This window comes from Dendropsophus ebraccatus, chromosome 15 (genome assembly GCF_027789765.1).
Source record: "Dendropsophus ebraccatus isolate aDenEbr1 chromosome 15, aDenEbr1.pat, whole genome shotgun sequence".
Classification (NCBI taxonomy): Eukaryota; Metazoa; Chordata; class Amphibia; order Anura; family Hylidae; genus Dendropsophus; species Dendropsophus ebraccatus.
In genome coordinates, this window is record NC_091468.1 from 9,229,346 (window position 1) to 9,243,046 (window position 13,701).

Consider the following 13,701-nt stretch of genomic DNA (forward strand, 5'->3'; position numbering starts at 1 on the left):
AAGAAATTTTAGAAAGATTGCCACCCCATTGGATGAACCAGCGGATAGGTGATAACTGGCTGATTGTTGGGGCATCAGACCACAGGACCCCCACGATCATGAAATGCTGGCCAACTGTGCCCCAAGTGAATGAAACAAACAGCGCAAATGCTGTCTTATAGAGGACAACTGACTGTTGGATCGATGGCGGTCCAAGCGGTTGACGCTCCTCTGATCAGCTAGTTATCACCCATTCTGTGGATATGGGATAACTGTTAAAGCACGGGTACTATCAGTATATCCGCTTTAAGTGTTTTACATGGATAGAACAGCGGCGGAGCAGGGATACCGTGCTGCGGTCCTTTTTGTGAACCGTGGCCCGATTCCCGTGTACGGCCCCGTTTTATTCCCGGGTACTGGCCAGGGTTGAAGCACTGCTGCCCAGGAATAGAACAACACCATACACAGGAACCGGGCTGTGGTTCTAAAAAAAGCACCACGGCACCAGCGCCGTTCTATCCATGTGAAACACTTAAAGCGCATGTACTGACATTCGCTTTAATACTGAGCCCTATAAAGCGAACCTGTCATTACTTTCTTTCATGCTGCCCAAACCAGGAGTCATCTGTGGCTTCCCACCTCACCTTTATTAATAGAGGTCTCCCTTTGGATATAGGAAGAGATCCATCCATTAAGGCCAGCGGGACCTGCAGAAGTTGCTGGGGACCACTCCCATCACTTGTGGTTCGGGCAGCATCAAATTAATATCAGTTTTTCTTTAATTTTATAAAGAGACACTCACCGAGCTGGAGCTGTAGGGAAAATGACCTTTATATGGCTAAATGCTAAATCCTTCTTCAATATTTCCCGTATCCATGATTTAATTCCCGGTCCTGAGTCACCTATGGAGGACAGGAATATTTATGAATTTCAACACGTGGGGGCAGAGATCCACTTTATACCTAAAATATAATGAACAACTAAACAGCGTTTCACTGCGGTGCCAAAAAGCAATGGAAGTACGTAATTGTGGCCAGGAAGAAAGGTAAAACCTGCTATTCTTCCTAGAAACACGTGACTAAATATCCAACTGGGTGTTACCAGTTAGGGGCGTGTCTTTACACTGTCTGAGACTAGCCAATCAAAACTGAAAGTGCCAGATAGTGTAGGGAGGAGTGTGCAATTGGTTACACCCAGTTGGCTACTTAGTCATACATTTCTATTACGAATAAAATTTATAAAATGTTCCAGTTTTTACTTAAACACACAGGTCGCCGGGAAGGGAGCTGAGATCCGTATCACTAAGTTACTTTATATAATTTTGGATGATATGTACTTATATTGGATCGACGAAGGTCCGGCGGGGCCCGGGCCGGGGGGTGGTTCTCGCGCGGGCGGGGTGTTCCCCTACGCGGGGCTAGTGACTGTAGCTATTAGTAGTAAGAGGGAGGTGGTGTGGAGGTAGTGGTGAGTTCTCCCGAGATTGTTATCGGGGTTAGCGGGTGCCCCGCGGAGATGACTCCATGGGAACAACAGGTCTTTTATACTGATCCATAGTTTTAGTGGGTAAGAGGACTATTGGGGAAATGGGATGATTTTCTTCTTTTTTTTTGAAGATTTGATGCTAATGGCATATTGTAATTATTGGCTGTTTTTATAAAATTTTATAAAAAAAAAAAAAACACACAGGTCAAGACAGGCCACATGTCCTCTTTATAGCTCTCTTTATTAACTGCAATTATTCTGCAGACTGCGCTTGCACCTAGAAAGATCGTCGTGGAATAGAGCCTTCGTTTTTATGATATTTCTATTCTTATTACAAAACCATCGCTAGAAGTCTCAGAAAAAGACCACAAAACCAACAAAAACTGATAGCAAAGCCAGATACGACCAATAGCCAATAAAAGAACATACTGCAAATAAGAGGAGCCTAAATAAAACAAATGAGGAATGTTTCTAGTTTAAGGGATTAGCAAATGATCAGGTCCATTCTCTGTTCTGGGAAGTTATACCCGGCAGATCATGTCAGCTATATACAAGGAGATTATGGGAGAATTGAGAGTTCTTGAGCTAATCATCCAGTGGAACGACAAATTCCTGAAACTAACAAGCGGACAAAATAAGTTCCACATCGCTGTAAGAGGCAATGTATATATTTTGTTTCTGTCCACAAGTTCTAGGCTCCTAAACTTAACATTAGTACCTGAAAACGGCTAATCCAAAAACATAAAAAAGCGTTAGTGTCATAAATTTTATTTTAAATAAAAACACCATAATAAGTGGCCCCTTCAGTCAGTATCCAACTCAATTACGAGTCTGATGATATGATGGATGATATGACCAGGGAAAAAGCAAAGCCAGGTATTCATCCACAGACAGCTGTTTCGGGGTTTTGCCCCTCATCAGTGTGGTGCCTAGTAGAGTCGTAAGGGAAATAGATCACTGATCTCATGTCAGGAACTGTCTAGAACAGCAGCAGCAAAAAAAAAAAAAAAAAATTCTTCTGCTCTGGAAAGTTCCTGATATAGAGAGGAGAGAGGCGGCAGCAGAGATTATTGTGCAAAAAATCATTATATCGATTGAATTTGAACAATAATCTTCCCGTGTTTTTGTAGGCAATGATTGAAAAATTGTTTGTGTGATCGCATCGGAAAAATGATTCATTTAATAGGACCCTAAAACTTGTAATCTAAGGACGACATAGGAGTATGAAAGGAGTACGCATGACCCTGAATGACACAGTGGTCCTACAACCCTTTAGTACAGAGCTACACAGTGTCCATCTGCTGCCATACAGGCTCCATAACAAGACGTTCTTCCCTAGAAGTTAGAAAAACATAGGAAAGGGCAGTAGAGGGTTCACAAACTTTTACAGATGTCCATTTACAACTCAATACAAAACATACGAGTAAAGGTACTATTACACAAAACGATAATCGGCCCTATCCAGCCGACTATCGTTCCGTGTAATAAACACAACGATCAGCCGATAACAACGATCATCAACTGATCGTTGATGTAGGTTTGGACCTATAATTGTCTGGCACCGACCACGCATCGCCAGTGATTGGCTGAGCGGTCTGTAAGCTAAGACGGGCCGCTCCGAAGCTGCTGCTGCTGCGCGGGAACGGGAGAAAGAAGGAGCGCAGGAGAAGACCTGCAACATGTTTAGGTAAAGTATGATGTTTAAACAAGGGATGCAAGGCGTCGATCTAGCAGATCGGCACTCGTTCAAATTATTAATCGGGCCGCCATCGGCCAGTGGTATAGTACCATAAAAGTGCAGTGTGCAAAAATATTTTATGAAAACCAATTGGAAATCTCTTGTATTTTCTTGCATATAAGATTACTTTTTAACCCAGGAAAATCTTCTTAAAAGTTAGGGGTCGTCTTATACGCCGGGTGTTGTCTTATAGGGCGGGTGCTGAAAAACTTCAGAATCGCACTGGAGAATCTGGGGTCTCCGCATACGGTGGAAGAACTAAAAAACGGTTGCATCTCCGCCCGTAAGAAGGGCAGAGCAAGCTGGGGGTGTCCGGGGTATTGAAAAAGAGATATGGTAGAGTGGCACTGAGCCCAGAAAAACACACCTCTTACACCCGTCTGGCCCATCCTTGTATCCTACCAGTATTACTGTACCTCCTTCTCTGTCTCTCAGATCTCGCTGCTGTATGATGTTTTTTATTAATTTTTATTTGGTGTGTTGGAAAATATGGTTATTTATTATGAAAGTAAATGCAATATAAAAAATGGGATCAAAGGTGTTCACGGCTTTTAGGCTTCAGTTGTTCTTCAAAATATTCGTGGCCCAGACTCCATTAATCTCCTTTCATCCTTACGTCATGCACATGTTCCCATCTCCTGGAGTGCACCCATCCTCTTTCTTGTGGCCGGTTTAGAACAAAACGGAGCATGCTGTGCTCGGTGGAGACTCCCAGTCTGTATTGCGGGTCACTCCTGACAGACTCACTCAAAGTACTCTGTCAGCTACAGGGAAAGCCTCGGCTGCACATTCTCAAGATTTTTTTTTTTCTATAGTTTTATAGTGAGAGCACTCAGCGCTTTACTACATTGTGTATGTCTGCCAATAGCCAATTTAACACACTTCCAATTACTTTTGGTTTCTCAAACTTGCAAAACTAAAACTTCTGTCATGCCCTGGTGGCCTTAAGTTGTCAGTGCATGATGGGAGTTGTAGTTTTGCAACAGCTGGAGAGAAACAGATCGGAGGACGCTGCGTTAGGCCATGTTCAGAATGGGGTGAATTTGTTTTGGATTTTGCATTGAATGGCTATAACATGTCTTTTTTTGCTATTTTGTGGGCAGTTTTCTGGACGGCCGCCATTTTGGCACCAAGAGGCAACAATTTTATGCAAATCATAATCATAATTTGCATAAAACTGCTGCGTTTTGGGGGGAAATTACAGCTGTCAAAAAAAACAGCCAAAATAAGACAGCCTGGAGGTGCAAAAAAAAAATAAAAATAAAAAAATATATAGTACAACACAGGTGAAAAGGGTTCTACAACCCGAAGGCTAAATGTTAGATCCTGGGACTGCAAGATATAGAATATGGTCAGGTGGGTGCACTCTGCTGTTTTTGTATGTAGATGTATGGAGTGGTAGAATGCCTGCTCTTTAAGTCCTCTGTGCTAGTGACCAGAGAGGGTCCAAGGAACATGAAGCACCTTATCCAATAGTCAGGTTTTGTAGCAAGAAAAACTAGTACCATTGTACATAAAACTATGGAGGCTGCAGCTAAAGTAAAGTGATCATTAGAGATGAGTGAACTTGACGAAAGTTTGGGTTCGCAGCCATAATCTGTATCCACGTTTCCCAGGCAGTCCTCAGGCTGCATCTATCTTCTCCAGGCAGCGGGATTCAAATGCTGATCATTCGGGTTCGGGCAAACCCGAACGTTCAGCGTGTTCGCTCATCTCTAGTTATCATCCTGCTCTGTAATCCGTTCTGAGGCCAACAAAATGGCCAGCACTCATCACTCAGTATATGTTGCAGAATCAATCTTCCTCCCTTTACACATAGCCTAACCACTCCTACTCTTCCAGCCAGCTTAAAGTAACTCTGTCAGCCCCCCTAACTCTCACTTCATTTCATCGATGGACAGTGTCACCTAGGCGGAGCTTCATAGCAGTTGTGCCCCATCTCACCGCCTAGATGACACTGCCCACTGATGAAATGAAGCGATCTTAGAGCAGAAAGAAGAAACAGATAAGTTTTATTCAGGTATATATCGAATGTTCAGCATCTAAGCTTCTGGATGGTACAGGGATTTGCACCAAGGGCCTTATTACACTAAAGGATTCTGGCCGATAATCGTATAGCATAATAGGTCACGTTAAAAGGCAACGATCAGCCAACATATACAATGTTGGCTGATTGTTGCCTTAAAACATGTTCTATTAAAACAATAGTGACAGTCTGCTGGCCATCGCTCTTCGTAATAGACCTCAGAAGACCAGTGCTATCTTTTATGGGCCAAGTGTTCGCTTGCTCCCAAATATTGGGGCATGTAATATGGCTCTAAGGTGGCGGCGGTGTGTGTGTATGTGACAGTATCACTGTAAGGAAGGAAGGGAATCAATACTGGTCGAGACGTGAGGAATTGCCAGTCAACTTTAATAGCGCTCATTCACCTCCTAGTGTGACATTATCACAAAGGCCTAGGAAACTCAGTCACTAAGTGCAGATGGCGTAACGATACAGAGCGGGGTCAATAAATGCTGAGGAGCTTAGTGCATATAGGTCACCTACGCTGCTGATTTCACAACTGCAGAGGCCAAACCTCATCTCCATTACAACCAAAACCAGCAAAAATAAAACTCATGGCATGAGTTTCAATGGCTGAGCAGCTTCATGCAAAATTACATTACCCAGCACAATGCCAAGCGTCAGAAGGAGTGATGTACAGCTGCTGCTACTGGACGTGATCTGTGGGGTTATGGATTACATTCCTTTATCTCACGTTTGATGGGTTTGTTGATGCCAGAGGGATATTTCCTACCTGACTACATAGTGTCACCTGTAAAGCTCAGTGGAGGAAGAATAATACTTTGAGATTGTTTTTCAGTAGTCGTCCCTTTAGTTTCAGGTAAAGGAAATCAATTTTGGATAACTGTTGGTTCCAACATTGAGTAAACAGTTTGGGTTCAGCCCTTTTCTACTCCAGCGTCCTAACCTCAACTCCATCCAACGCCTTTGAGATGAACTAGAATGTATACTGTAGGCCATGCCTCTTCTCAACATCCGTGTCAGACCCCAAAAGTGCTCTACAGGATAAATGGGAAACATTTTCTCCTGTCACCTCAAGTCTAGTAGAAAAGTATTCACAGAAAAGTGGAGCGGAGAAGAGGGTATAACTACATAAAATGGGATGCCCCAAAAGCTCCTGTAGGTGTTAAAATAGTTTTGTCTATATATTGTATTTATCTAAGTAGACTATTCCACTCTAAAGAGCACACCGAGGAAAGCACTGACCGTTCCGCTCAGCTCTGCTGCATCGTGTTGGCTTAGTCATACTGTTGCCTTTGATTGTTCGATCCCAGATTAAGCAAGGGTCAGAGAGTTCCAGAGTTGTAACGTGGTGCACAGACCAAAAGCCTTCATGCTTAATAAGAAGACAAGCTCCTGAAGTTACGAAGACTGGAGCCCCGGCCAGTGACTCACAGCTCCTGGTAATGGCAGCCGATGACCTCATGCCCATTAGTGGCGCCACGCTCCTTAACATGGGAATTACTGTACATTCTGATTGTCGTCTGCTCCGGGCACAAAGACTCTAACAAGTCATCACAATGCATGACTGCAAGACACGGAGGGTAATTCTGGTTTATGGGGCAGCTAATGTTGTGGAACATGACACATGGAAAATAAGGGGGATTATCACAGTGACCACTGAGTAATGATCATATAAAGTCCTAGATTTATTACTGTACAGAGTACTGCAGATGCGTGACTCTCTTATAGGTCTCTAGATGCAAGCAGTCTTCATAGGCCTAGACTTATAAAGGTGTTAAAGGCATATGTAAAGGATAGGCATTCAGTGCCTAATTTATGGGGGTCCAACCTCTGGAATCCCTTTTGATCATGGGTATGAAGATCCCTTGTCCCCCAAGTAAATACACCATTAGCTACAAACGTAGAAGCCTATCCAGAGTGAACAGAGCAGCAGTGTGTGATGCCCTTATGGGGCAAGGGGCCTCCCTCCTTGTAATGGGTGGGGGTTATGGCAGTCAGACTTATCAGAAACGAATCACCCGTCCCGTGGACTAGACAGGGGATAAGATCTTAGATAGCCATTTAAAAATTGTATCATATCATAAAAATGATGGCCTACCTCTAGTCTTCACTTCATGATCGGTGGAGGTCCAGCCACTAGGACTCCCACCATTCCTGTGAGTGAGGGGGTCACAGCACTGGTTTACCACCACATCATCCACACAGTGACGTCCAAGCCAGCGGGATGTGCAGGGTACTGCGACATGGTTATACTGAAATCAATGGGATTGGCTGCAGTGGCCACAAAGACAAGAAGGGAACGCAGCACTATACCAGGACTGCAATCCCTTCAATCTCTGTGCAGGTCCCAGAGGCTAGACTGCCACTGATAATCCCCCCACTGACTGATTTGATGCGGTCAGTATTTGGTGGACTCTCTATGGTTGGCACCAGCACTGGGGACACTGACCATCAATGTTATGGGGCCACCTCTGTCTCCTTGTACTTGACTCCATTGTTGGCACAATCATTGGGGACACTTAACATCACAGTTATAAGGGCACTATGGGCCCTCTGTACTTGGCTTTTAAATGTGGACTCTTTATTATTGGTATCATCATAGGGGCATTTACTATAAATGTTATGGGGGCATTGTGGTCTCTATACTTAGCTCCACTCTAATGACTCAGTAAAGTTGGCCATATCATGGGGACACTTGCTATCAATGTTTTGAGGTCACTGAGGACTTTACATAGCTGTCTCTTCAGCCCCTCTATAGGAACTTTTTGTGGTTAGCATTGTCACTGGGGGTATCTCTGGTTTACATGACTTTGGGTGGTCTCCGCTATCAATGTTATAGGGACATAGTGGGGGCGGAGACCTGCAGCCAGAGCAGCAAGACGTGTTTTTACAGCGCTCCCGTCTGACCCAGTGTTTACCGGCAAATTTATACTAATTGCTCCTGATCTCGGACCTTTCCCCTAACTGGACTGATATGTGTCAGTCTACTGCATACTCGGACATCATGAGAAGACAACACACATCTGCGCGACGGCTGGAAAAGCTGTCCTTTGATACAGCCTCCCCGAAGCAAGATGGCGCCGGCTCCACTGCAAAGACACTGACAGGCAAGCTAACAGCGGAGGCTTCTCCATGCACTGACTCACCCCGATCATCCCGCCTTACTAAGCGGGAGCCTCTGCCTCCCCCATGTCACTCTGCTCGCCCGGAGTATGTGCCGAAACTACATCCCTGGCACGTCATATGGGAAGACAAGCGTGCAGTCCCTAGCGATCTGCCACACAACACCACAGTGACTCCTGCACCTGTGCGGGCTTCCCCTACTGCTCTAGCTCTTGAGACGACTCCCCGGCCGGACTCCTCTGCCACGATGCAACAGCCCGACATGACCAAGGAGGCCAGCAATCTTTCTCCTGCGGCTCCAGTGTTCGTTAGCAGCGCCTGCACACGAGCCTCCGAGAACAGTAATACATGCTCCTACCATCCTCCTCAGGGCTGTGTATAACCCTCAGCAGCAATGTCATGTTCAATGCTACCTCTGTCAGCTTTAAGTGATGTCCATCCCTCACTCTCTCCATCATTGGCAACTTTGAGGAGGGACTCCGACAGATATCTTGATTCACTCTTGACTTGCGACACCCAGCTGACCAACTCCTTTCTAAAGGACATGATTACGACCCTTAGAGATTCGCTCTTAGGTGGGATTGATCAGATCGTTTCGTGCTTTCTCACATTCATTACCTGTCAGGTCTTCTCCTCCGCTCTGTCTTCCTCCCCGAGTCCCGCGCGCTCTAGCTTCAGAATGGCCTGTCAGCTGACAGGCCACTCAGCCAATCACGGGCCGCGGCGGTCCCGGCCTGTGATTGGCTTAGCGCTCCGTCAGCTGACAGGCCATTCTAAAGCTAATGCGCGCGGGACCCGGGGAGGAAGACGGAGCGGAGCAGAAGACCTGCAGGTAATGTATTGTGCTTCTCAAATCGTCGGTCGCCCGCCGCGCACCGCTATTCCACCGTAGCGATGCGCAGTGGGGGAACGATGATTTTAGGCTTTGGCCCTAAATGAACGATCAGCCGCTGATCGTTCTTTCTATTCCACCGAGCGATAATCGGTTGAATCGGGCCAAATGTGCTCGATTCGGCCGATTATCGTTCATGTGGAATAGGGCCCTAAGTGAAGTGATCAACGCACATAACTCCCTGTCAGACACCTGTAAGAGACTAGAAGATGACTTTAATCTTTTAAGAAGCAAGATCATGGCGATGGAAGATTATAACAGACGCAATAATCTAATGTTTCGCAATGTGTCGGAATCCATTACCTCCATTGATTTGCCCGCCTAAATACAGAAACTCATTAAACGTGTCTTGCCTAATTGTCCGAATCGCGAACTGACAATTGATTGGGTATGGAGGATCCCGAGACCCCAGCATCTTTCTCGAGATACACCTAGAAACATTATCGCCCAGGTCCATTTCCTCCATGTAAAATCAGCATTCCTGGCAGCGACTAGAAGGGAGAAAAAAATTTCGGATGATCATCAGGACATTGCGGTGTTCTCAGACCTCTCCCTCGGAGACTTTACGAAAGCGAAAATCGTTTACCTGCCTTACCAGAACACTAAGGGATAAATGCATTCCATATAAATGGCTTAACTCTGCACATTTGTCAGTCTTCCACCGGAACGTCAAGCACTTCATCACCAGCCCAGAAGAGGGAATGCGACTGCTGGACTCTTGGACCTCTGTACAAGCTCTCGACAGAATTGGTTACCATATTGTTTCTTTTTCTATTTTATTCCACTCAGCAGCTGTTATCTGAAATTGGTCGGACTTTGTGCCCCCTTATCCTTCCTTAGCGTGCCTGTTCACGTAGCATCATGGCACGCTGGTATTGAGCTTTCCCCTGCTACACGTTTTAGCTTCATTTCTACTATGTGTTGACTGTTTATATAGTCTTTTGTGTGTCCTTATTTCGTTCTGTTTCTAGTGTATTGGCCATCTATGTTTGAACCTTCTCTTCATTCATGTTTCCATGCATACATATACTCCGAATACTAGTGCGTTTAATAGCATTCTTTTTGCGAAAGCTTACATATCTGTATTTTACTTCTGTTTGTATAGCTCTATGACCAGGTTATTTTAACGTGAAATACACATGTGTGCACAGATCATAATGAGACACCTGTAGTAGATCTCTGCATACCCTGAAATGCATTTTGCCCTGCTTGTCCATATAGCATGATACACAATTTCCGGTTAATGACCTGTGCGCTTGCCTGAATACTTCAGCATGGTTTTCCAGCATTAGTATCTACAATTTACTTTGTCTGTATGTATGAGTGCTTTACTGCTTGTTTTTACATAGTTTTCTGAGCTAATTTCCAGCATCTCTGTGTTTGTATTTCACACGCACATCTTCCCTGCATAATGATATTTCCTGCGTTTTTCATCATTTTATTCCCGCTGTGCTCCCTGCATATCTCCCCCTCATATCGGGGTTTAATATCTGCAATGAAGGGTAAAATATTTCTTGTTTGAAAAATCTTCAATAAATGTACATTGAACCGTATAGGGACGTAGTGTTCTCCGCTATCAATGTTATAGGGACACGGGGGTCTCAGCTATCAATGTTATAGGGACACGGGGGTCTCTGCTATCAATGTTATAGGACACGGTGGTCTCTGCTATCAATGTTATAGGACATGGTGGTCTCTGCTATCAATGTTATAGGGACACGGTGGTCTCTGCTATCAATGTTATAGGACACGGTGGTCTCTGCTATCAATGTTATAGGACATGGTGGTCTCTGCTATCAATGTTATAGGGACATGGTGGTCTCCGCTATCAATGTTATAGGACACGGTGGTCTCCACTATCAGTGTTATAGGACACGGTGGTCTCTGCTATCAATGTTATAGGACACGGTGGTCTCCATTTTCATTCTTGTGTCCTGTGTGAAGATGCCCTTAGGTGAACGCACATGGGCGGGAATAATAATGGAACGCTCCCTGCTTCCTGCTTATAAATCAACAGCAGAATTCACCAAACCTCAATTCTATGCATTTACATGGGGACTAATGTCACAAAACTACAACTCCCAGCATGCCTGGAGGGCCTTGTGCTAGACGAGGATAGAAGGTCCACATCCCTGCTCTACAGAAACTCCACCTCCCATCATGCTCTAACTTGTACCTCTCCAACTCATGCTGAACTACAACTCCCAGCATGCCCAAAGGATGTTGTGCCTGATAAGCTTTCTCGTAACATGATATCCTGTTGCTTTCCAGCTGTTTCACGACTATAACTCCCAGCATGTCCTGACAGTATATGATAAAACTACAAATCCCATAGTGCCCTTGGCTATCAGGACACGCTGGGAGTTGTAGTTCTGCAACAGCATAGGACCACAGGTGGGGGATGATAGCTACAAGGCATGGGGTGGTGGGGAGCCCTGGGGGCGTGGTCAGACTATTTGTGGGAGGGGCTTGTGATTTCATACTTGTATTACAGTCTACTCCTCCCCCGTATAACATACATGATTATATTCAGTCCCCTGAGAGTTATCATACATGTAGTATTATATATAGGGAGGACCAGAAGCACTGCTGACACTTGTGGTTCCCCTCCAGCAGCACTCGTGGTGACCCACAGGCACTGGATGGGATGATACAGAGACAGGAGGAGAGGACAGCACCTGAGCCGTGCAGGAAGATGACAGAAGCCGTGTGCTTCCCTGCAGGAGACACCACACACCGAGACAAGGAGCAGGAGGCCGCCATGACACCCACGTGACTGCAGGAACAACCGCGCATGCGTGCTGCACCCGCGCTTACTGTACGTATAGTGAGCGGTGCGGGCTGAGGTGGTTACCATGGAGACTGATAGTAATAGTAATGGTATATATACTGAGGGACTGATAGTAATAGTAATAGTATATATACTGAGAGACTGATAGTAATAGTAATAGTATATATACTGAGGGACTGATAGTATATATACTGAGGAACTGATAGTAATAGTATATATACTGAGAGACTGATAGTAATAGTATATATACTGAGAGACTGATAGTAATAGTATATATACTGAGAGACAGTAATAGTATATATACTGAGAGACTGATAGTAATAGTATATATACTGAGAGACTGATAGTATATATACTGAGAGACTGATAGTAATAGTATATATACTGAGAGACTGACAGTAATAGTATATATACTGAGAAACGTAGTATATATACTGAGAGACTGATAGAATATATACTGAGAGACTGATAGTAATAGTATATATACTGAGAGACTGTTACCCAGAAACCCTATCTCTAAGTGTTCGTACTGTGACATCACTGTGTGTATTATCCCCCCCTGTACTGTGACATCACTGTGTGTATTATCCCCCCTGTACTGTGACATCACTGTGTATTCTCCCTGTACTGTGACATCACTGTGTGTATTATTCCCCCTGTACTGTGACATCACTGTGTGTATTATCCCTGTACTGTGACATCACTGTGTGTATTATTCCCCCTGTACTGTGACATCACTGTGTGTATTATTCCCCCTGTACTGTGACATCACTGTGTATATTATCCCTGTACTGTGACATCACTGTGTGTATTATCCCTGTACTGTGACATCACTGTGTATATTATCCCTGTACTGTGACATCACTGTGTATTCTCCCTGTACTGTGACATCACTGTGTGTATTATCCCCCCTGTACTGTGACATCACTGTGTGTATTATTCCCCCTGTACTGTGACATCACTGTGTGTATTATCCCTGTACTGTGACATCACTGTGTGTATTATCCCTGTACTGTGACATCACTGTGTGTATTATCCCCCCTGTACTGTGACATCACTGTGTGTATTATTCCCCCTGTACTGTGACATCACTGTGTGTATTATCCCTGTACTGTGACATCACTGTGTGTATTATCCCTGTACTGTGACATCACTGTGTGTATTATCCCTGTACTGTGACATCACTGTGTATTATCCCTGTACTGTGACATCACTATGTATTATCCCTGTACTGTGACATCACTGTGTGTATTATCCCTGTACTGTGACATCACTGTGTGTAGTATTCCTGTACTGTGACATCACTGTGTGTATTATCCCTGTACTATGACATCACTGTGTGTATTATCCCTGTACTGTGACATCACTGTGTGTATTATCCCTGTACTGTGACATCACTGTGTATTATCCCTGTACTGTGACATCACTATGTATTATCCCTGTACTGTGACATCACTGTGTATTATCCCTGTACTGTGACATCACTATGTATTATCCCTGTACTGTGACATCACTGTGTGTAGTATCCCTGTACTGTGACATCACTGTGTGTAGTGTAGTGTAGGACAGCCATCATTTGGAGGCCAAGAAATGGCTGTTATTTCATAACGACGCTCATTTTCTGGCCTCAAAATTACTACCGTCAAATGCCCTAATAGAGACAA

General features: G+C 44.6%; 1 protein-coding gene across 2 annotated transcripts in view; it reads right to left on the bottom strand.

Annotated features, from left to right (window-relative positions):
* The window catches only part of LYPLAL1 (lysophospholipase like 1), a 35,428-nt gene extending 23,375 nt beyond the window's left edge, over window positions 1-12,053 (bottom strand). Inside the window, exons 1-2 of one of the 2 annotated variants that reach the window (XM_069955055.1) lie at window positions 11,925-12,053; window positions 782-881 (exon numbers count right to left, since the gene is read on the bottom strand). In XM_069955055.1, the coding sequence (XP_069811156.1) occupies window positions 782-881; window positions 11,925-12,042 (218 nt within the window). In that variant the 5' untranslated portion in view covers window positions 12,043-12,053. The remainder of the gene's footprint in view (window positions 1-781; window positions 882-11,924) is intronic. The other variant, XM_069955056.1, reaches the window with a different exon arrangement.
* Between the last annotated feature and the right edge of the window lie 1,648 nt (window positions 12,054-13,701).